The sequence below is a fragment of the Misgurnus anguillicaudatus genome, chromosome 18 (genome assembly GCF_027580225.2).
Source record: "Misgurnus anguillicaudatus chromosome 18, ASM2758022v2, whole genome shotgun sequence".
Lineage (NCBI taxonomy): Eukaryota > Metazoa > Chordata > Actinopteri > Cypriniformes > Cobitidae > Misgurnus > Misgurnus anguillicaudatus.
Window position 1 is genome coordinate 3,843,974 of NC_073354.2, and position 25,105 is coordinate 3,869,078.

The 25,105-nt window shown below is 38.2% G+C and overlaps 1 protein-coding gene across 17 annotated transcripts in view; it reads left to right on the forward strand.

The window, feature by feature from the left end:
* nrxn3b (neurexin 3b) overlaps positions 1 to 25,105 on the forward strand; it is a 407,078-nt gene that overhangs the window by 87,701 nt on the left and 294,272 nt on the right. For 11 of the 17 annotated variants that reach the window (XR_012358544.1, XR_012358545.1, XM_073855573.1 and 8 more), the window contains 3 exons: positions 5,834 to 6,135; positions 10,626 to 10,649; positions 11,848 to 12,009. Coding sequence is in view for 15 of the 17 variants with exons in the window: in XM_073855573.1 (XP_073711674.1) it covers positions 5,834 to 6,135; positions 10,626 to 10,649; positions 11,848 to 12,009 (488 nt within the window). In the remaining 2 variants the exon portion in view is untranslated. The remainder of the gene's footprint in view (positions 1 to 5,833; positions 6,136 to 10,625; positions 10,650 to 11,847; positions 12,010 to 25,105) is intronic. The other 6 variants (XM_073855587.1, XM_073855588.1, XM_073855574.1 and 3 more) reach the window with 1 other exon arrangement.

Sequence of the window (25,105 nt, forward strand, 5' to 3'; positions counted from 1 at the left end):
GAAGGAGAGTAAAGATGGATAGCTCCTAAAGCATAGTTCCATATAAATGCACGGATAATTTGTTGTTTTGTCTCAAGTGATAAACAATATTGACCCTGTAGTTGAAAAAGTAGCGTCCTATGGAGTCCATTCAATCGCATTCTGAAATCGATTGCTCATGACTGGCAATATGGCGGCGGGACGCAGTTTAACAGCACGGTAAGTTGTTCCAAACTTTTCGCTTTTACTAAAATCTGTGTACACAAACAATGTTCTCAATGCTCGGGTTCATGTGTAGAGACCCACGTGATACTTCGAGTAAAGTATCACGTTGTGTCGAGCCTTCTTAGTGTTGTAAAAATGGAGATTTTGTGCACTCATGCGACGTGCCCTGTTCGCTCCCATTCGGGGGCCAGTTTGCCAGAGGGCGAGCATCTTGAGTGTCTTGGATGTTGCTCTTCAGTCATAGATATGCTTTTGGGTGGGGGTTTGACTCGTTGGCAACGAGGGGGCACCCTAGGTTCCGTTTTGGGGCGGAATTTCCCTTTAAGTGATGTTTACTTTATTGTTTAAGTAAAGACAATATATGCGTTAACAGTGTGGGCAAAAATCAGTTTGTGAGGCAAGTAGTTCCGAATTCATAGCATTCGAAAAACAGTAGGCGAAAAATGGATGACCTGGATGACCTAGTAACTAGGTGTGCCCAAACTTTTTGGGCATCCCTGACCTAGTACTTCCCATTAGATTTTTAAGTGTGCATTCAAATGTCACTTTACGATCCCATGAGGCCATGCAAGCTGGGAAGCCACCAAATAAAAAAGAGAATATAATAAAAATACCGGAAATGTATGATCCAGGAGGCTCTATAGTTGGTTTAGGTATCAAGAAATGTATTCCTCCTGATATAATTGTACTTGTCTAGTATGATGTCAAATAATATATGAATTGCAAAAATATATTTAATCTGAATGAGCACCTACTTTTAAATAATATTATTTGAGAAACATGTTTTGTCCAGGTATTGGAGAAATTGTGTCAACTAGCAGCAAGGGCAAAATGCTGATGCTAACCATGCAAACATGAACCCCTGGGTTCCCCTGTTCTCATCTCTTCTTAAATAATTTGTCAGATACAGTATATTAGCTTAAAGCAACACTATGTTGTTTCCATGTAAAAATGACTTACAGCTCCCCCATGTGGTTGAAAAGCGCAACAGTGCCTGGTATCAGACACTCTTCTGCAGGCAGGGGAAGGGGCGGGGCTGTGTTTCCTACCCTCCACCGCCACTTTCAGAGTGTGCTTGTAGCAGCTAGGAGGCTGCTCAGGTTGCAGCAACAGTACAATTTGTCCAGTTAAAAGTTATTCTATCACTGAAATAATTTTAGAGACATTATTTAAAGGTAAAAAAACTACATAGTGTTGCTTTAAACAAGCAAGTTTTTATAGCATCACAGACTCTCAACAATGATGTCATTGTATTGCATGGCTAAGTATTTCATTTAACATCTAAAATATAGCACATGAATTGAAAATAAAGCCATGCAGTACAGTGATTTTACCGTATGCAAGGGGTGTTTTACCACAGATTTGAGTGTGTCTTTTACCATAACCGAAAAAACAAAATGATGACTTCAGTTTACAACAAGCTGGTGCCGCCCTCTCCTCCCCATCTCACTTTTAGCTAAACCTCCGAGCTTTCCATTTCTGTCACTCCCACAGCCCCCACTCACTCCTCTTCTTTCTTCACATCCTGTTTTTCACTTCTTCTCTCTCCTCCCTTCCTTTCTGTCCCTATAATTTGCTCAGAGGGGAGCTGACAGGGTGTGCTGATACATCCTTTGGCGAGCCGAAATTCTAGGGGAAGAGAACGGTTAGCATGAAAGAAACAAGCCTGCGCAGATTTATGAAGACATTTGCCATTGTTCTTCCTTTACTGCAGGGTAATTTGCAAACCAATGTCACACTTCAAATGCTGGATACGGAAATAAGCTTCCTCTGCCAAGAGGCACTGGCACCTCAGCATCACTTCAGACCGCATCAACGTAACATTTGGTGATAAAATGAAAAATGTCGAAGGCCCAGAAGAACATTTTATTGCGGGGTGGTTGCTCAAAAGACCTACTAGAGTTCTCTTTTAAGTGTCCACTTTATGTGAGGAAAAACACCACAGTACATTATAGACCTATTGTATGAGAAAAATATGGATGGCACAGCTCAGATAAATCGGTTATGACGAATGTTTATGTTCACATTGAAATGTATGATTCCTGTAGGAGGAACTGAAATTGCTAATTCATGCAGCACTCTTTGTATTTTCAGTATGTGAGCTGAAAGCAATGGGACTTTGCTATGGAGTTAAAGGGACAGTTCACCCAAAAATAAAAATTGGTTCATTATTTACTCACCCTCAAGTTATTTCAAACCTGGATAAATTCCTTTGTTCTGCTGAACACAAAGCGTGATATTTGTAATCAAGCAGGATGCAGGACCACCATTAACTTTCATAGTAGGAAAACAATATACTATGGAAGTTAATGGTGCTTAAAAAAGGTTTGGATGCAAACATCGCTCACGATATCTTCCTAGCGGACAAAGAAATATATATTTAGACTTGACGGTGAGTAAACGATGACAGAATTTTTGGGTGAACCATCCTTTTAATTTACCATCTGGCGCCTCACATTAGTGTTTTGATCGAGCTCCTATAATCCTGCATATGCAAAGAATTTTCTCACCGTCTAAAGTAGAATGCTAATTATTAGTGTTTATTGTTACTGCAACCATTATTGTATACTAACGTCTTTATGGGGTTCATGACCGCCTCTATTTTCTGAACAACAAAGCATTTTAATGACTCCTTATGTTTTCCCTGAAAATGAGACCATCTCAGTACAGCATAGATTTAAATGCTGGTTAGTGCTTGCTTTAACTGGCAACCCAACCAGAGGCGGACAGAGTACACAGCTTCAGTACTTGAGTAAGAGTACAGTTACCCCTTGCTAAATTTGACTCAAGTAAAAGTAAAAGTACTACAGTCAGATGTCTACTTAAGTTAAAGTACAAAAGTACTTGTTTTTAAAAGTACTTGAGTATCAAGAGTACAAGAGTACATTTTCTAAATGTTGCATTACTACTGCCACAGTGCACACTGAACCATGTGAGATGATTGACAGCTGTACAGCAAATGATAGAGCTCTGAGGTCAAATCTGATGCAAATCAGGAAGAGGAGACATAAATTGCTCTGTTCACTGTTTGAGCTCTTCAGATCGCATAAATCAGTGGAAAATTAATAGAAATGTTATTCTGTAAGACTAAATATTTTACTAACATGTGATAATTAATCATTATTTCCCCAAATATGCTCACCATTGTACTAATAGCCCTGGCGGATTCTGTATATTTTATCTATTTGAACACAAATAAACCGGAGAAGACGAGAATAAATGTTTTACGGATGATGATTTCTATTCAAAATAACGAGCGTTACAGATTCATTATTATGGACTCCTGGCATAAATTAAGAAATTAATGTTACTGCAAACCAGTTTAATCATAAACAGTGGTCAAATGTTGAAGCTGGAGTCTTAAACCTGTCTTGTGATGCTGAGTTTGTCCAGATCAAGTAAGAGTGTGATGACGAGTAATTCATTTTGAACAACAATAATCCGGGCTCACCAGGGGCCCGTACCATGAAAATGGTTAAACAAACTCAGGGTTACAGGATTAGTTTCAGGTTGACAAAACCAAGCCAATGTGCAGGCCTTGTTGGTAAAAGCTATTTTCATGGTACCCAAAACCCAGGATTTGCACAAACTAATCCTAAACAAAGCTGGCTAACCAACTAAACCAGCTTCATGGTATAGGCCCCAGTTATTCTTGCTGCTGAAGTTTTGTTTTGGTAAACACAGCAAACACTTGAAAAGAAAACTATCATTAACTTGTTCAGAAAATTTTAAATAGTCTGGCGAGGTGGGGCCACGGGTTGACACATTCCCAGAATGGACCTGCTGCGTCTTCATCCATTGTTCCGTGAGTGGTTTCGTCTCTTTTCTAAATCTGACCATAGTTACTTTGGTGGAAAGCTGAAGGTGATTGCTGATAGGCTGTCCCAATCAGTTGCGCCTGCACAATCCAATCACGTTTAAGAGAGGGAAACAACAAATTGAGGGTTTCTGAGATTTTTTTTTAAGAAAAAGTAACGGGTACTTACGGTTATGGATAGAAATGTAGTGGAGTAAAGAGTAAAATATTTGCCTCTCAAATGTACTTGAGTAAAGTCATGAGTACTCCAAAAAAATGATACTCGAGTAAAGTAAAGATCCCTCAAAATTGTACTCAAGTACTGTACTCAAGTAAATGTACTCCGTTACTGTCCGGCTCTGAACCCAACCTACACCTTAAACATCCAAAGAACCTTTCTGTTTCACAAAACAGGTTCTTTGTGGTGAAAAAAAAGGGTTTTATAAAAAGAAATGGTTCTTCTATGGAATTCTTAGTCAATTTTTTTAAAAAATCCAGATAATTTACTTACCACCATGTTATCCAAAATGTTAATGTCTTTCTTTGTTCAGTCGAGAAGAAATTATGTTTTTTGAGGAAAAACATTTTAATGGACTTTAATGGACCCCAACACTTATTAGTTTTAATGCACTTTAAAATTGCAGTTTCAAAGGACTATAAACGATCCCAAACGAGGCATAAGAGTCTTATCTAGTGAAATGATTGTCATTTTTGGCAAGAAAAATAAAACATATGGACTTTTAAACCACAACTTCTCATCTTCCTCCGGTCGTGTGACCTCATGCAATACGTCATCACGTCAAGATGTCACGGATGATGTATGCGAAACTCCGCCCCAGTGTTTACAAGTGTGGAGAAAGAGGACCGTTCCGACGTTGTTGTATGTGGAATGATACTAATTAATGTCTTTGTGTCAGTTTATTGTTTAAAATGGTCTGCAAATGTGTGTTTCATATGTGTAACACGTGACCTTTCCACGGCATTCCGCAATTACGTGAGGTCGTGGTGGCGCATCACAGGACCGGAGATAGACGAGAAGTTGTGGTTTAAAAGTGCATATTTTGTATTTTTCTTGTGAAAAATGACAATCGTTTCGCTAGATAAGACCCTTATGCCTCGTTTGGGATCGTTTAGAGTCCTTTAAAACTGCATTAAAACTGTTACGTGTTGGGGTCCATTAAAGTCCATTAAAATGATAAAAATCCTGGAATGTTTTCCTCAAAAAACATAATTTCTTCTCTACTGAACAAAGAAAGACATCAACATTTTGGATGACATGGTGGTGAGTAAATTATCTGGATTTTTTTAAGAAAATGGACTAATCCTTTAAGCACCTTTATTTTTAAGAGTATAACTAAACTTCCAGCAGCATGGCCTTCTGGTGATATTGCTAGTTAAGCTGGTTAAAAATGTTGAATGAGGTATATTATTTACTCACACCAATGCCATAATGACGATCTATATGATGTCCTTAGATTTTTAGAGGAATATTGTGGTCACTCTTTTTCATATAATGCAAGTAAATGGGTTCTTGGACTTTAAAACAACACAATAGCACCATTAAAGAAACATAAAAGGGCTCCTAGCGATGTATGAGCTATATTTCACATCTTACAATGCATACAATACTTTTGAGCGATGAAACCAGACCAAAATTGAAGCCATTATATAATCATTAGGGTTTCATTTTTAGGTGAACTATTCCTTAGGCACCAACAACGGTGTGGTGACCAGCATGCTGTTCTTTTCAATCGTGGGCTACTTCTGTTTTACAAATATAATGAATCTAATCATCAAATATTAAACAAAAGATTTTTTCTACTTTCTTTGCAGCACGCGAGGAGAACGTGGCGACATTCAGGGGTTCGGAGTACTTCTGCTACGACTTGTCTCAAAATCCCATCCAGAGTAGCAGTGATGAGATCACCCTGGCTTTTAAAACCTGGCAACGCAACGGTCTCATCCTGCACACAGGCAAGTCGGCTGACTACGTCAACCTCGCGTTGAAGGACGGTGCTGTGTCGTTGGTCATCAACCTGGGCTCGGGAGCCTTCGAGGCTATAGTTGAGCCTGTCAACGGAAAGTTCAATGACAACGCCTGGCATGACATCAAAGTGACCCGCAACCTGAGACAGGTAATCACGTGACATCCACTAGTGACAGCTAGCCGTTAAACTAGTGTAGTTCTGTTTTTAGTTTAAATGTACTAATGTTACTTTAGTTTAAAATAGGTATTTTCTGTAACTTTGACTACTAAGGCCCAATACCAATTCTTTTTTATACCCCTATGCCTACCCCTCACATCTTCCCTTGCCACTTGAAACAGAGTGGAAAGGGGAAGGGTTAAAAATATTCCCCTGAGCAATGGGACACCATACATTACACTGTAAAAAATTAGCTGTAATTATGCAGCTGGTTGCCAGTAACTTACTGTAGAAGATACAGACTGAAAATGTTTGATGTTCATTTAACTTTGAACAAACTGTTGACAGAAAACAACACCAATGTAAATCTACAGTAAGTTACTGGGAATCAGCTGACAGTAATACTGTAATTTCTAAAGAAATGTTTTACAGTGTACTAAACAGTCATACGCCATCATAAGTCCTATGAGTAGATGCAATGTTTATCACAAACTTCAAAGATGTCTACACCTGTAGGGTGGGAACCGGGATGCGATTAGTCAGGGGGAACCGGGATGTTTCTTTAAATTACATGACCGTAAATATGAAAACAAATGATTATTAACTTTATAAGTGCAAAAAAAGACTTCAATTATATTCACATGAGCAGCCATGTTGGAAAATTTCGTACTCCTCCGTTTGATGAGGGTCCCGAAAAATCTTCGTTTGAAGGGCAACTTGGCCTTTGCCCTTCAATAAAAGATAATTGGGACATCCCTAGCTCTTCACTTAAACCCGCTAAACGGAGGGGTAGAGGAAAGTGTAGGGGTAAGGGGTAGAAATGGAATTGGGCCTAAATTATGACTAAGTATAGTTGCTGTACGCTCAAAAAAATGCTGGATTATTTTCAACGAAACATTATGTGAAAAAGCGAAGAGCTTAGAGTGTTGGCTTGTAATTTAACCTATGCTGGGTTGTTTTAACCCATTGTTGGGTCAAATATAAACTTTTTCTGGATTAATTTAACCCAACGTGTGGGCTCTTCCCTTTTTGACCCAACACTGAGTTGAAAATAACCCAGCATTTTTTTTTAAGAGTGCACTACCATTGTACTTTATTAACTTCTTATCTGATAATGTAGGTTGTTGAGTCTTTATCTCTGTGACCACTCAAGGACTTTTCAAGAGCTCAACTTTGATCCTTCCAGTCTACACTATGAAAACTCTGTGTTAGCAAGTTAACTTCTTTAACTATTTAGTCAGTGGTCAACAACTTGCTAGGCTTTAGAAAGGATATAGCAACTGTACCCAATCTTCTTGTAGCTACTGTAGCATATTTTTGACAAAACACTTATGCACTGGACATTAACTAAATTACACATTTTTTTTATAATAATTCGTGAGTATTTATTTCACCAGACTGTAGCTGTACGTATATGATTTGGAGTTTAGTGAGACTCTTTATTGGAATTGGGGGTGGGCGGTATGATCAAAAATTGCAGTAAATATATTGTATATTTCACAGTTATCTAGTCAACCCCCCCCCCAAAAAAAAAGTATTTTAATAACCACGTTGTTATGCAGAGACGTGGAGTTGACCTTTGCTAGACATTTTAAAGGAAAAGTCTTTCACATGAAAATTAAATTAATAAAATTCAGATCACTTCTCAAATAGTTAAAGATACAAAGGGTAATTTTCAGAGAGCGCTACAGACTGGTTTGGTCATAGTTAGGGCTGTAACGATAAATCGCGTGTCCCATTAAAAAATCCTTTCTAAAATCGATTCTGAATCGCATGGCTGCGATTTTTTTTTGTTTGTTTCATGTGCAGCTTGTGCGTGTACTATGCCGTTTTTGTCATTAAGAAGTCCTTATCAGTCTAAAATCATCATAAGCCGGAGTCGTTTATAATGTGCATTAAACACTTGGTTAAACAAAATCATGAAAATTATTATCATGAAAATACCTTAAACAATCTGAAGAACGGCGATATAAATATTCTTCTAGACATTTCCTGGAATAGCGTTTTGTAATGATACTTCTTCTGTGGCACAATTGGAGTTTCTGCAAGAGAGCGCCCTCTAGCTTTTGGATGTGGCGGCATTTCACTCTAATTCATTCAAGTTCATTCATTGAGAAAACGCACATTGGCATGATTAATCGTTACAGCCCTAGTCATAGTGCGTCAAAAACCTAATAAGACCAATTGGCCCCATACAACAAAAAAAAGTATTTATTTGGCCAAAAATATGTTTTGAATATATGTTGTAAAAAGTAAAGCTTAATTAAATATATTTTAAAATTTGAAAATGTATTTAGTTTTAACCTTCATATATTAACATTTATTTCGAAATGTATTTCAGGTTCAACAACTACATTTCTAATTTCACAACCCATAAGGCAAAAAATATTTATTTTCTGGACAAAATATAAAAGTTTGTACAAAAATGAATAAAGTATATTTATTAAAGTTTATTCTAGTAGCTGAAAATATATTACATTTTTAACTTTTTAAACCTGTTATGTTTACAGGTTTGTAACATACAAACTGAACATACGTTAACATAAATATAAAAACAATTATGTTAAAATATACAAAAAATGGCCAAAAATATATTGAAAAATACATTTTTGTAAACATATTTCAAAATATATTTCAGTACATATTTTTTGTCTATTTTGAAATATATTTAAAATCATATTTAACATTTTTTGTTGTATGGTAATATTGGCATCAAATTGTATGGCATCAAATAATTTGACAACCTCTCTGTGCAGCGTTGAGTGAAGTTGGACATGTTTTACGTCCAAACTGCTTTGCACTTGATTGTACACTTTAAGGGGGCGTGCACACCAAAACCGATGGAATCTCTGCGTTTTTCAAATAAGCCAGTAGCTACCGGTTTTCTTCAGCGCTAAGCGCCGAGAGTTTAAAAATATTCAACTTTGGGTGTAAAGCTCCGCTTGTCAATAGCCTCTTTCACACAGGAATTCTGTTAAATTACCATGAATTTACCAGAATGAATTTACCAGTAAATATAAAAATGTGCTGTTCACACATGCAGTGACGTTCCGTCTTTTTACCAGTAAGACATCATTCACACATCAGCATCAAAATACCGGTAACCTTGGAGAGAAAGCGGAAGTTACCTGTGGCGCGGGGCCGACGAGCTCCGTGTCGTATTTGTAAACAACGGCGGGTTATGACTTAATATCCACGGTCCGTATTTTGTTGTTTTCACATCTGTGGCAAACGGTCGCGAAGTTGCTCGTGACCAAACAAATTGCGTGAGGCGGCGTCAACCTCCGTTTGCACATTAGGCTTCACAGATGGTGTGCTAAGGACATCGGCAATATGGCAAATAGACGGTAAGCTGTTTTAAACAACTTTGGTGAAGAAATGTGGATGTTAACTTCAGGTGTGCTCAACTTTCAAGCAGCATGTGTGTGGAAACATCCGTAAACAGTTCGGGGGTAAACGCGTCACCTGTATAAAAAACTTTCTGATTGGCCCGATCTGTCAGCACGGTCTGACGTCGTCGGTTCTAAATGCCGGTAATACTATATTTTTCGTTCACACATAGCGCTTACCGGTAAATTACTGGTAATCTTACAACCTGTCTTACTGGTAAATTGGGAGCACTGATTTACTGGAAAGGTTCTGTTCACACATGACATGTTAACTGCAATTTACCAGTAAATTACCAGTAAAGACTGTATGTGTGAAAGGGACTAATGTCAGTTCTCAGACGGCTGTCCAATCACAGTGGAGGAGGGGCGGGACATTACCACAGCAACCAACTGGCACACAGCTTAAGTATCACAGTTACCAAAGCGCTCATCTGAAGAAAGCTGGCACGCAGTAAAAAAAAACAGCTGGCATTCCACGTTGTCCAGGCGTTTCAGCCACATTTAAAAGTTTTGGTGTGCACAACCCTAAAGCTGTTCCTAACAAACACCAGACGGTATTGAAGCATCTCTAACGCTACATATTTATATGGTTGCACGATACATACCGTCCATCCCTAAGTAGCATCATGCTTGATTTATTTGACTGACCTTAAACTTCAGGGGCAGGTAAGACAGATTTATATGGAGAGAAAATATGATGAGGGCTTGACAAGTAAGTGCATTTATCATGTCACTACTTTGTTTAGACCAGTAAAAGATGTAGCACAATCCTCATGAGATGTTTTGAGACCACAGCACAAGCTGACAGATTGAAGGATCTCCGTTTCTCTCTTTCTTTCATTATTTTCTCACTTTATTCTCTCGTGAACTCTCTTTCTCTCTTCGCCCGTTGGAAAGAAGCACTTTTTTAAAACTAACACTGTTCATTCATGGGATCATTTTTATTACTAACCTGTTTCTAACCAAACTAATGTACTAACATCCTGAATCTTCATCCTTAATTTTTTTTTCTCTGTTAATTTCCCCCATTTATTAACAACCTTTTTGTTCACTATTGTTTTGATTTACTTTATTCCCCATTCTTCCTGAAAGCACACAGGCATTGGACACGCTATGGTAAACAAACTACATTGTCTGGTAGATATCATTCTTATTGTCCTTTTTTTGGTTTGCCGTGTGTCCCTCTCCCTTTCTTTCTTTTCGTTGAGCTTCATTCTAGACACTCGTTTCAAAAAATGAGGAAATGGGTTTGTATTACCAGGATTTTTCACGCCCCAACCCTCCCCCTCTTTATATTTTTGTTTATTACTGTTATTTATTTATCAGGCTGGCTTTTACACACTCACGTTACCGTTACGTCGAAATTCACGATCTCACCGGGACTCTCACAGGAACTAGTAAAGTGTCTCCCCGCACAAAGCCACCACATTTTTTGTGAGGACTGTCGGCAAAAACTGACAGAGGATTTCCAACAAAGTCCGCAAGGGAAATTTACGTCTTGCAGAGCCTCCCCCCAAAAAAGAGAAAAACCTAAGAACTATGGGAACTCTGGCAGTTGATACCTCCATAACGCATGTCGCCATATCCGCCATCTCATACAGCCTCATATATCATCACCACAACTAACACTACATCAATTTATCACGCCACTTCCACCCGAATCCCCCGTGTGTGTCTTTGGCACGTAGTTTTTATGTGTCGTGTGTTGTGCTGCGCCGTGTGCTCTTTCTGCCTTAGCTTTTTCAGTTCTGCATGAATGCTTCCTGATTGGCTGTTGTGGTTTTGCCCCTCCCTCTTTCCATGAATTCAATGAATCATCCACCTTTTTCATGTTTGTTCATTATTCATTTTTTTAAGGATTCTACATTTGATTTTTCAAGTCGTTGACGCCTTTTTTAATGCATGCGTGTTCAAATGTGTGTGTGTGTGTGTGTCTGAGAGAAGTGCTCATGTGTTCGAGTGAGTGTGTGATACTAAATACTGTAATGTAACCCCCTTCCCAAACTAAAACAAGTACAAGCAATTTGTTCTTGGTTTTAACATTTACTAACCCTGTAATTATTAATCTTCAAAACCAAATGAGAATTCATTTTCTTAACCCATCAAAGATGAAGAAAATATTCCTCAGCAATATTTTCTTTACCTGTCCCGTGACCCTGTATACTGAACTATCACAAAAAAAGCTTATCCAGTGGTCCAGAGTAATAGCAGTAACCAACTCACTCTGAGGGCAAATCAGAACAAGGCAGGTTACAATCACACCTAAAAATGAGTTAGTAATTTGTTGTTTTTTCATATTATCATGATTTAACAGGTTACTATATCGGTGGATGGTATACTGACCACCACAGGATACACACAGGAGGATTACACCATGCTGGGCTCTGATGATTTCTTCTATGTGGGGGGAAGCCCGAGCACAGCCGACCTGCCTGGATCTCCAGTCAGCAATAATTTCATGGGCTGTCTGAAAGAGGTGGGTGCTTTATAGATGTGCATAGTCGCGCACGCATCCATAAATGGATGCATACACACACACACTCAAAAAAGATGCTTCACAATGCCATAGATGAACAATTTTTGAGTTAGGACGATTCTAAGGGTCCACGTACTCTTGGTGGACCCATAGATAATTTTTATTAGTAATAGTAATATTGTAATAGAAAATATAAATGTATCTACAAAAGAGTTACAAATAAAACAAACTTATGGCCAGACGCGGTAGAGGTGGCAAAAATGCTGTATTCACGCGTAGTTGGATGCTTGAACATTTTGAGTTTACTTGCTTCATTCGCAAATGAAATCCTAGTCATTTGAGACATTCACACAGAAATTTGCATCATGGGAGGGCTTCTGTGACTCCGCTCGCTTCCTGTAATCACGTCACTACAAGAGCAAGCTCCTGATTGGTTAACACGGCGCGAATATCGGCAAAAGTTCCGATTTTTCAACTCTTAATTCGCGCGGAAAGGCGCCATCCACGGCGTGCCATTTGCGCTTACCGTGCCGCAGGATGCCTATTCACATCTTTGCATTGACTTCACTCGCGCTTGCCGCCTTTTCCGCATCTGGTGTGAATGCACCATTACGTAGCCTCAAGAGTAGAGTAAATCAGTCTGACTGCTAAATTAGAGATGTCTTTGACGAGGAAGTATTAGTCTGGATATCAGAAACTAAAGGAGAGGATACAGTGGTCAGAGAGAGAAAATGGGCTGAAATTTACCCCAGTAATTTTGGAAAAGAAAGGTATATATGAAGAGTTTGGTTCAAAAACGCAATAAATCCATTTTGACAAAGTTTGGTAAAAACGTGTTTTCTATACCAAGAAAGTGACAAGATGAAAACCACTATTTTCTGTTACAAACTTTCACATAGCATCTTTAGGTTATAAAAACATAAAAAATTCAAATCCTTAATGTGTTTTTCAAAGATTTATTATAAAAACTGAGTTTTTTTCCCCAAAATGCTATAAATCGTTTGAATCAATGTATAAATGTGCATTCATCTTTGCCATGTTATATTCATTTAGTTGAACACTGGTATACACTTATTAAAAAATAAACATTAATGGCATTAATCAAAACACTTACTTTGTCATATTAAGAACACTGTCATTGCTGTGGTTATACTTGACGTCGTCGCTTAAAATTTTTCACACCGATAAGCCGTAAAATGTTTTGGTCCTGCTCGATTTTCGTTGACTTTGAGTAAAATAATGAAAAGTCAATGTGTTAGCATAAGAGAAGCTTTATGTTAGCTCATGTAAATTATTAGATGTTGATGGCTTACGTTTCTTTCCCATCACAAAGAAACACCACAGGTTTATCAATGCCATCAAAGTATTATTTTGTTTTGTTTGTTTGTTGATCACAAAGTAGATGAGGAAAACTAGGATTCTGTGTGTATTCAAAGCACCGCCATTATTGTTTACAATGCGTGGAATGGTGCGCTGTGATTTATTGAGCAGATTTATTTCATTCTGCAGAGGAGTGGCGTTTATTGCGTTTTAGGAAAAAGGGAGAAAATGTGACAGAATAACATGGCGGATATTGTATTTTGTGTAAAATTAAGAATTTACTTTTAAATACTGACCTTATACAATACTGATTTTGGCAGTAACTCATTTTTTTTAAAATGGTGTTTAAAGCGTTTTGGAAACAAACTCTTTAGTAAGGAATAATTGACTCCGGGCCATTGAATTATAAGAAAATAATGCGAAGCGGAGGTGTGCATTATTTTCAAATAATTCAAAGGACCGGAGTCAATTATTCCGCTTATACCACGGTTACCACAAACATTGCTCTGGTGCCTATTTTTAAGACATTTGAAAAGATAGGTGTGCGGTTTACAGAAAAATAATCAACACCCATAGAACATTTCTCAGCCAATCAGAATGCAGCATTCAACAGACCCGTGGTATAATATAATGTATTCACTGAGATTCTTTTTGCCGTATTGTAGGTGTAAGTTAAAGCCAACCCCTACCTAATCGTCAATTCAATATTCAATTCAGGTTACATGTGTCACCACTGAAAATAAGAAGGATGTCATTTTTGTCTAGATATAGTTCTTGAATTTGTAGCCACTTGCCAGCATTCTGCTGTTAGCAAGCTATGCTACTGGACTTTTTGCTAACTACCACAATGTATGCTAGCGGACTCATACACATGCAAGCCTCGCTCTTACCCGTTCTTCCCCGGGAAGTTTCCACTAACTCTTTACATAGTTTAAGAAGGTGGTAAATCAATATGTCACTTAGACTTTGCCTGTGAAAACCAGACTGAAGCCTCAAGTCTAATTGTGAGATAAAAAGCATCACAGTTGGATTTCAAGCATTAATTCCACTATGATTTCATTTGCTGACATGAACTTACTCAGTCTATATTAAATATATTAAGTTTGCATTTGTACAATGATTTTATGTTTCAAACAGTAAACCATAAATAATACTTCAGCTGGGTTTCCATAGACAGGGTCACAATCTATAGTGTATGAAGCTAAAGGTTTTTGGGTTAAGGTAACCATGTAATGTATGTTTAATCTTTGTTTAAGAATTTTGCATTTTCTCTGAATATTTGATTACTGTTCTGTATTTTTCTATTAAATTTACATTTGCACAATAAATCATTTAATAGCTATAGACATGGTAGGTCTCTGACTAAATACTGATACATAATGGTCAAAAGCAATAGCAACAGTAATAGGTCTGTATTATTAAATTGCAGACAAATGGATGTGATAGGGGGCCCGACCTCATATTCTTTCATAGGGCCCAGAATTGCTAGTGGGGCCCCTGATTGCAGAATATTTTGGCAAACTATCCTGTTAAACATGTATGAATGTTTTGTATGAAACTATAAACTATTAAAACAAGTGCATATGGAAACACATGAAGCTAGAGCCATTCTCAGTACCACAGTGACTTCATTTTCTGAGCCAATTTACTATCAATTTAAACTACTGTAACTGGTCCCAAGGTGATTTTTAGTAGATGAAGTTTGTTTCCCTTCTCGTTACCCTAACGTGTCCTAGTAGAAGACCATGGGTCTGCCCTGATAGCAATAAGCTCGGGAACGTATCCGCCCCGGAGCCTATTGCTATCAGGGTAGTACATCATATTAAAGTAATAGAGTAATACATCATTTACTTACTCTCATGTTTCATGGTGCTTTATTTTCACATTTATATTTATTTTACAGATGCTTTTATCCAAAGTGACTTACAGTGCATTCAATTGATACATTTCTTTTATCAGTATGTGTGTATGTGTAACTTTGCATAGCTAGCGCAAATTGCGCAATGCTATACCAACTGATCAACAGGAACACATGTTTTTTTGTGGAATGGCAAGCCTGAGCTCTTTTCATACAACCAACGTCTGTCGAGTCTTTTATATCCGGTTTCAGCAGTAACAACATAAACAAATGGCTTTCGTGGAACAAACATAACTTCCGGTAAACTCCGCAAAGACTTTACTGTGTACTATAAAATGTATACAATATTAACTACAGATCAGCTGCCAAACCTTCCTTCACATAGCGGTAATCCATGATCGCCATCTCCCCTCGTCTTTATGAAACCAAAAGTATTGTTATTTTCGACGAGGTATTTGTTCCAAAGTTCAGTTTAGTCACTAGTCAGACCATTAAACAAACAAAAACCAGAAGTTCTGTTCAGACACGTAACCGCAACAATACTCGTGCGTCTAATAAAACCTGCCTTTCTATTGCAGATTTGCGCAAAACTTTTTTTTAATGTCGGCAAAAGACTATTGCGAAATGACGCCGTCTCTATTAACGGATGATATGCGACTTAAACTTAGTTTTTCCTTTCACGATAAGTCATTCCAAACATCAAATCGACTTATGTTGGTAGGTTTATTAATATCACATCCACCGCACTAGCCATTATTTTAACCGAAGGAGGCGTAGGAGTGTTATCCAAACATTATTAGCAAGGAAAGCCCCTTATACTTGAGAGCAGACAGGTATTAAGGTGTGTTTCTGAGAGGTTTTAGTACACATTGCATCATCTTCAAATAATAATTATGCTAATTGCATCAGGTGACCTGAAAATGTTTCTATTGCAGTTTTGCCAAAAACACTATGGGCCCTATCTTGCACCCAGAGCAATTGACTTTGTCAGTGACGCACGATCATTCGTATTTTGCACCGGTGCACAGCGCGTTTTTCCCTTCACAGACGCACGTCGGCAAACTAGGGAATGAACTTGCGCTCCCTGGGCGGTTCAGCGCAAAAAAGGAGGCATGTTCCGGCGCAAACCATCCCTGATGCTATTTTGCAGTTTCAAAAAACAATTGTGCCACTGACCAGAAAAAAACAGTGGCGCGTTGTTCATTATGCTATTTTAAGGGTGCATGCTTGACCATAATGTATAGCGTGCACAACGCGCACACACTTTGCTTATCTAATCTACACAGATGCAAGTTATTTTTGCAAATCATAAATTGTTACAATAAAAAATATTAACACATGAGATAAAATGGCTGCATTAAAAAATTCTCATGCAAATAATGATTAAAATGTTTTCATACGGTTGTTGTGTGGCTGTATTACGTTTATTTTATGTAAATAATGATTAAAATATTTTCATAAGAAACCTTAATGTATATGAACTTGATTTGTAAGTGTACTTTGGGGTTGGACCTTGCTTGCGTTTCTTGGCTTTCAGCGGTGAGGGTGGACGCAGCGATGTCCTCTGGTGGCGTCAGGTCATGTGTAAAGGCAGATCCACCTCCCGTTACACGGCGTGCCCGATTTATGCTGGCAAGCTTGGGATTCCCCCGTCTCCTGACATCATTGTAGTGCTGGGCGCGACGATGGGGATGCCAGCTTATGAGACATTTGTGGCTATTTCCTCACACGCCTGTTTAACCGACGCTGATTTGGGCGGGTTTCTCCAATCCCCATACAAAATAACTTCTCTGTCTTTGACTGCTCTTTCAAGAACGTCGGTCTCCTCGGCTGTGAACCGCTCCTGGCGTGCGCCTGGTAAATCCGTCATAATAATAGCAACCTGCCATGGAACTTGCGCCCTTGCGTTTAAAGGGAATGTTGGATAGCGTTCTGATTGGTTTATTTGACGTTGCGCCCAAACCACACCTATGAATAATGAACCTACTTCAGACCAACCCCTTATTGATTTGCACCTGGCGCAAGACTTATTTCTCCCGCCGGGAAAATAGCAACAACGCCTAAGATCCGCCCACAAAGTCACTTGCGCTTTGCACTTCGCACTTGCGTTTCAGATCGTTAAAATAGGGCCCTATGTCTGAATTGCCTGAAAAACCACCTCATGTAAGCGTAAAACTATTTTGTAATATATGGGTTTTTGCTAAATGTATGTGTTTCCATTGACCATATTTTCAATTTGCAATGTCAATTTGAAGGGTAATGGAAACGCAGCTACTGATAGCTAAATTATATGCAATGAATGCTGTAAAATCATTATCCATTACCCCTCCTCAAAGAAGCCATAGAAAACAAATACACATGCATCAAAACACAGACGTTCACAGCTCGCACTATACCCGATACACACAGGTGGTCTGTAATAACCATCATAATGAAAGGTCACCTTGTCCGTGCTGTTTAATCTGCCACTATGTTCTTCTGGTTGCTCTCTTTATCCCAGCCCGGCTATTAATATCAGTCTGGTAGCTGTAGATGCCCGAGCGCCTGTCCCCGCTACATTCGGAGACACCGCCTGTGCCAACAGTGATGAAAGACTTGCCGAGTTAGAATTACCCAAGGAGTACTAAAAAGGGCAGGCACTTTATTTCAGTTAAAGCCGGGGCGATTGTAGCAAAGAGTCCTCTGAGCTAGGGATCATCCCTCATTTACGCTCTCTGCTTTATGACAATGATAACAAAGGGTCCGAGCTTTTTTTGCAGTTATTCCCCCAAAAACCACAGTTAAGGGATTTAGAGTAATTGTTTCTTATATGATGTTTTATGTTGTTTGACAGTGATGATCTTCCCAATGTCAACAAACCACCCTTGCGATATAAATGAGATTTTGCATGGGAAAACACCACTTTTTCTATTCGAAGATGGCAAATTTACTTTAGATAAAGTATTAGCATAAAAAGCAAACTACGTCCGAAAGGAAGCTAAAGCACTCCTGGTGCATTCTGGGTAAATTTAGCTGCATATTTTTGACCTAGCTCGCTTGTTATCTTGCTCTTTCTGCCCTGGGCGAGGTACGCTTGCGTCCCCAGTGTGGTCATGTTGCTCAGTGGTCACGTGACAGCGGACATTGGAGAACAGGAAGTCTGTGTTAATGATGATTGGCTTTGGGCAACCACACTGGCTTTTGTTTCAATGATGAGCTTGTGGCTGTCAATGGTGTCTGCACGTTTGACAGCAGAAGATGAACAATCTGTACCATGACACCAAATATGACATTCGTTTTTGCCCTGGTAATTTTAATGTTTCCCCAGAGGGATGCCGTCATGTAGTGCTGCTACATCACACAATGCATTTGAGAAATCCAATCTTCTGCTCTCTAGATTCAGAAAAGGTTTGCCGTTAGCAAAAACGAAGAATTAATTGTCTGGTATTATTTTGAATATTGCCCGTGTTCTTCATTTAATTCATGACTAAGTTTAGGAGAGCACTTAGGAAGGCAGAGAAAGCAGATACTGTATATCACTTTCTCTCAGGATTTGCCCATTAATACAGGGAATGAATTACAGTTCAGACAGTACAGCGAAAAGTTTCTGCATCATCATCACTAAACAGCGTTGAGCTCTTAAAGCAGAATTTGTGCATATTTCAGCATCCACGGACCCTTTGAGAGTAGAAAAAGTCATTTTAAGAAATAATGATTCCTGTGAATGAATACAGACTTTACTTGGGTTACTTGAAATTTGGGCAAATAATAAAACATCTCTTTGGGGACATAGTAATGATTGTATTACTTATATAACAAATAAAAACATCATGATAATTATAAAACATAATCATTTGCTGTATATATTTAATTACCTAAAAGTGTGAGTTTGGGCCGAGTAATTATTGAATACACTTTATGAATAAACAAGGTTGGTTTATATTCAATAGTCATTCTTTTAATATACAGACGCACTCAAACACACACTAAGCTGGGAAGTGTTCAGTAAAAGATGCTATACCAATAATAACTGCCTGTACTCAGTACACACTGCTTTGGTAGCTTTTGTGAGTGTAGCTTATTTAACACAGTCGTGTTTTAGGTGAAAGATGGCTAGCAACAGTTACAATTATCCAAATGTTATATATAAAAAATATAAGAAAAACTGTCTTAACTGAAAAGGATCAATTAAACATAAAATATGGTCATTGTAAGGAGCTTTTTTGAAGCCAATAGTTGGCAGGACCTGCCATTGCCATCTTGGCATCGCGTAACCTAGAATCACTGAGGAAGACGCACGTTGTAAGTTGGTAAATAAAATTGCAAACATGTCTGAGGATAACACGTCATCCGCGTCACTGCAGTCACTTGACTTTAGGCTCGCGCATGTGCTTCACAACAGACGTGGAAGAAAAGGCAATGCTGAATAAAGTCGTCATTTTTGTTATTTTTGGACCAAAATTTAGTTTCAATGCTTCAACACATACTAACTGACCCACTGATGTCTCATGGACTACTTTGATGATGTTTTTATTACCTTTCTGGACATGAACAGTATACCGTATGTAGATTTTCAATGAAGGGTGAACAAGCTCTCGGACTAAGTATGAAACATCTTAAACTGTGTTTCGAAGATGAACGGAGTTTGGAACTACATGAGACTGAGTCATTAATGACATTATTTTCATTTTTGGGTGAACTATACCTTTAAAGGCTTAATATCATTTTAACGGATGAGTTACAAAAAATTCACCCCCTCACAGTTGTCATAAAGGGCAAAATTAGCTATATAGAGTAAAAACTCTTTTGGAGCCAGTCTCTAGCGGCCAATCGATGAATTGCAGTTTAAGTCACTTCCGTTTTAATTTCACGATACAGTTCGGAAGGTTGCACCTTACTAAAAAGTGATGACATTAAAGCTACAATCTGTAATGTTTTGGTTGAAAATAAACAAATCAGTTATTAAGCATAAATTAATAACTAAAAACAATGTTAATCACTGTCTCCTTACCTTACCACAATTCACAACGGTAAGCTTGTAATAATGATTCATAACTAGATGTGTCAAATACTAAAAGTTAAATAAAATATTTTAGCCTAAAAGGGTTGTTCACTCAAAATTAACTCTTTCGCCGCCATTGACAAGATATCTCGTCAATTAAGAGAAAATGCTTCCCCGCCAATGACGAGATTTTCCATCTTTCCGCAATACCGCTATTATCCACCAGGTGGCGCACTTCCGCAACTTATACAACCCGGAAATAGCGCCTCACGTGAAAGAGAAATAACTCTGTGTATGTTTTAAAGATCACTCTGCATCTGATCTCTATCAATAGTCCTTCGCAAAAATGCAATTATCTTAGCTTTTTGCTCAAAATTGGGTGTTTTTGAAGAAACCTACCCATATTTGATTACAAGAGAACTACTGAAGGTAGGATGAAACGTTTTTTTGTTTGAAAACAGAGGGTCTGTTCCTTCATCTGATATATTGTTTGTTTATATATTTAAAGAAGAACATTTTCTGGAAGGCATTAAACTTTTGTGAAAATCATGAAAAATGCTGGCGCTGGCTGGCAACTTTTTTTTTAAAACGCTGATGGGGAAAGAGTTAAAAAGTTCTAATTATTTACTCACCCTCATGTCGTTTGAACCTCTGTTCTTTTGATTTACAACCCCAAAAATGACATTGGGGTAAGTAAATAAATGACAACGTTTTCATGTTTTGGTGAACTATCCCTTTAAAGGGATACTTCAGCGAAAATTGAAAATGAAACCATGAGATGGCTTTCAGATGAACACAATCAAAGTTATATTAGAAAATGTTCTGGCTCTCCCAAGCTTTAAAATGGTGAGAAATGATGCTACTAATTTTAAAGTCCAAAAAAGTGCATCCATTATTCCCAGAAGTAATTCTCACGTCTCCAAGGCAGTTAATTAAGACCTTTTTAGAGTAATCGATGCAATTTGTAAGAAAAATGTCTAATATTTAAAACTTTATTAAAACTATAATAACTTGCTTCCAGTAAAGGCCTAAGCGCATTCATAGAGCTTCTTTGTCTTCGTTTAATGGCGGTGGGTAGCACCAAAGATATTTCATATTAACAAAGGTGCCTCACTAATATTGCTATGGATGGGAGAGTTAGCAATGGTCAGAATAGCCGCTGTGGTCCCACCTCCCAGTAAAAAGAGGTAGTTGTCAATTGGAAATCGTTTGGGAGAGGAACTTTGCCCATGCACAGAATCAACCGTTTTTGTTTTTAACAAGAGTGATGTGACATCCTCAAAACGACTTTGGTAGCACATACGCATTTTCTCCACATTATGAGTTTGAGTGGATGCACTTTTTTGGTCTTCAAAATCAGCACCATTTCCTACCATTATTAAGCTTGGAAGAGCCAGAACATTTTCTAATATAACTCTGATTGTGTCATTTGAGAGATAATAGTTACATACTGTACAGCTTAAATGGCTTGAGCGTGAGTAAATCATGGGTCATTTTCATTTTTCGCCAGAGTATACATTTAACTAATGAAATGAAGTTGTACATGATGAATGATAGAAATTATGCAGATGATTATTACAGAAATGATATTGCTACTTCATAACCAGATGTTCACCTGCCTAAGCACTCCCTCTTTAAACAAGGTGATTTAAACAAGCTTAACTCTGTAATTTGCAGGCTTTTATTGATTTATAAGTGCTTTAACAGAGAAACTACACATTTCTGCTCCCCCCTTAGGTTGGTTGGATTTTCTTTCTCTTTAATTTCATTGCTGTCATTACTGTAACCACATTTGCATTTTTATTAAAAAGAAAACAAGTTTAAATTGTTTTCTGTGGTAATCAACATTATCCTATATTTTAACGGCTTTAACGGAAATTTACTAGCATATAGTGAAATGTTACACTACTAAAGGTTTGTGTAACATGAATTATGTACTACACTAAATTTATAAGAAAAGTATGTGTTATATTTAGCCTATAGTATTCGAAAAACAGATGACAATGTTGTGACCCCGGTCTTCTCCACTGAACTATTGATTTTCTCCACTGAGCCATTTCTCCATGGTCCCTCCATCTTTCTCTGTGGGCGTTTACATGTTCTACATGTCCGACCACAAGCACTTATCATTAATACCCGGCCTAATGCAGTGGGCAGCGACATCCTATTACACACTAAGACACAGATCCCAGAGAGATTAGGGTTCGCTCCTCACTCGATCGATGGCCAGCAGCCCCCTACTTACCCAGAAGGGGAGAAAAGGAGAAAGTCAAGACGGAAAGCTTATAGAGCCGTTAAAGGCCTGAGTTTGATTATAAATGGCACTCTGGGGGCATAGGATGGCCCCCAGATAGGGTGATAAAGTAAGGGTGTAGCTTTAGAGAATGTATCCGAGTCTGTAGACTACCCCACCCTCACCATCTTTCTACACATTACTTTCCATTATACTGCCATCGATCGGCTAGAGGTAATGACCATTGAAATCATAACCTCAGGCATAACTACATCACAGGGAAGAAAAGGTTGATTGGAGGAGAGCGCCGAAGCGCTGAGGAAACATTTTCTGGCTTTGTGCTTTTGTTTCACCAGGAATTTTATATGAGTTTTTTATGTTGTATCGTAAAGGTAGTGGTAAAATATTGGGATAGTGTTGTTAAAGTGTTACCCTGGCCTTGGGTTTTATTGAGAACATGTAAGTAACCCATGCATTTTGAAGACAGCTTTATTTTCCTTGAGTTTGAGAGGGACTTATCAAATGTTTTAAATAATCAGTAGTCTTTATATTTACTGCCGTGTTCCTTAAAGGCGGGGTGCATGATCTCTGAAAGCCAATGTTGATATTTGATATCACCTAAACCAGGGGTGGGCAACTCCTGGTCCTGAGGGCCAATGTCCCTGCAGAGTTTAGCTCAACCCTAATCAAACACAGCTGAAAAATCGAATTGAAGTCTTCAGGACTGTTTGGAAATGACATTCAGGTGTGTTTGATTAAGGTTGAAGCTAAACTCTGCAGGACTGTGGCCCTCAATGCCCACCCCTGACCTAAACAAACATACCCCTACCCCAATAGAATCTGGACCTTCTTTTGATAGACCCGCCCCACACATATGCAACCCAGGCAACTTCTGCCGCAAGCAATGGCACTGATGACACTACGAGCTTTAAGACCCTGGGGAATCCCTGGGAGGAGTGACGTAAGAGGGAACTATTAAACTATAACATATCTTGAAAATAAACAACAGATAACTAAATCACAATAACAAAATCAGTCTTCCGATGCAATATTTGTTATTTACAGCAATAATCTGATACTAAATCAAATTTGCACAGATTAATTAGTACTTCATCTCCCATGTGACATCATCAACTATGTTGTTAAACCAACATGGTTAAAACAAGGAATGTGCGACAAAGTTACTATGCTTTCGGGAAACAGTCATGACAAGGTAGTTCGTTCCTCCAACTATGCATCGTAGTATGGTGGTTCAGCAGCGAGTTACGTCATTGATCAGGAAACGCACCCCAGTTCGGCAACGCATGATGTTACCCACTAAAAATGAATGGAAAGCGTTAATGCTTATGCCCCGTGTGAATGCACCGTCATAGTGTCTATTGTCCTTGCTTAATCATTATGTGTTAATCAGATATTTCAATTTATTTAATGTACTTTGTATTTACATTATCATTCAGCAGATGCTTTTATCCAGAGAAACATTTGCCCTAAAAGCCAACAACAAGCATAGTACACAAACTTATGTTTACAAGTAGAAACAGTACAAGAACTGTACAGGTTTAGAGAGATTTAGTTTTTCTAGCTATTAAATGCAGAAATGTTTCGCATATCACTATTACACAAATTTGAGTCTTTAGCGATACCTAACAACAATCTCCAAACATCCTCATTAGTATACAAAAGTCCTAATACTTTATTAACAATTAAAAAATTATTTTTTTGATATTTTAAATTGTCATTAAACAGATGGCAAAAATATACAGCGTTAAAATTATGCACTAATGACATGAGGGTTCAATAAATAAATCATTAGCAATGTTAAACACATAAAAAATATAACGTCAGGACTAATGATTAGTCAAGTGTGTATGATAAAGGTATGGCTTAAGTTGTTTTTGAAGATTTTAGTGGTCGTAGCTGAAGGGGTGGAGGCTGTCAGCTCATTCCACTAGAGATGAACCGACTGGATAAATGTTTCCCAGATCGATTTGGTCTCATTGTGAGCCTATAGGACTGACATAAGGTGACTACTGGAAGCCAGTGGAGTGAGATCAGGATAGGTGTGACTTGGTTGATTGAAAACCAGACATGCTGCGACATTCTGTATAATTTGGAGAGGTCTGGTCAGTGATGGCTCAGACTTCTTTTCCGAGGAGGCACGAATGCGAAACTCGTCAAAATATCGTCATTTGTGTGGATTGCCATGTCAGAATATGTGTTCCATGCATCATGTGAACCTATGTGCATCGTGTCAAAATATGTGTCTGCTACAGATGCTTCGAAAGGGTTTATGATAAAAGAGGCAGTCTAATCCGTTTTCTAGATACTCGCTTAATCTCATGTGTAATCAGAGTTTAGTCTTGAGTGTCTTGCGAGACGTGAACGTCTCTTTTATCATAAACCCTTTCGATGTGTATGCAGCCGGCACATATTTTGACATGACAAGCCACACACAATAAACCCCGAACACATATTTTGCTTTATAGCCTCCTTGGAAGAGGATGCACTGGCCGCCACAGGGTCTGGTCACACTGTCTGTAAATCCGGCCAATAAGTCATTGCAGTAGCCAGGTCGTGACTTGCACTAGAAATGTAGCATAATTATGCATAAATGGTCTGATTTTTTTTTTAAAGGTGCATATCTTCATGACGGATTGTTGTTGCAGTGTTGGGTGTAATTTTTAGCTGGTCGTCAAGCACCACT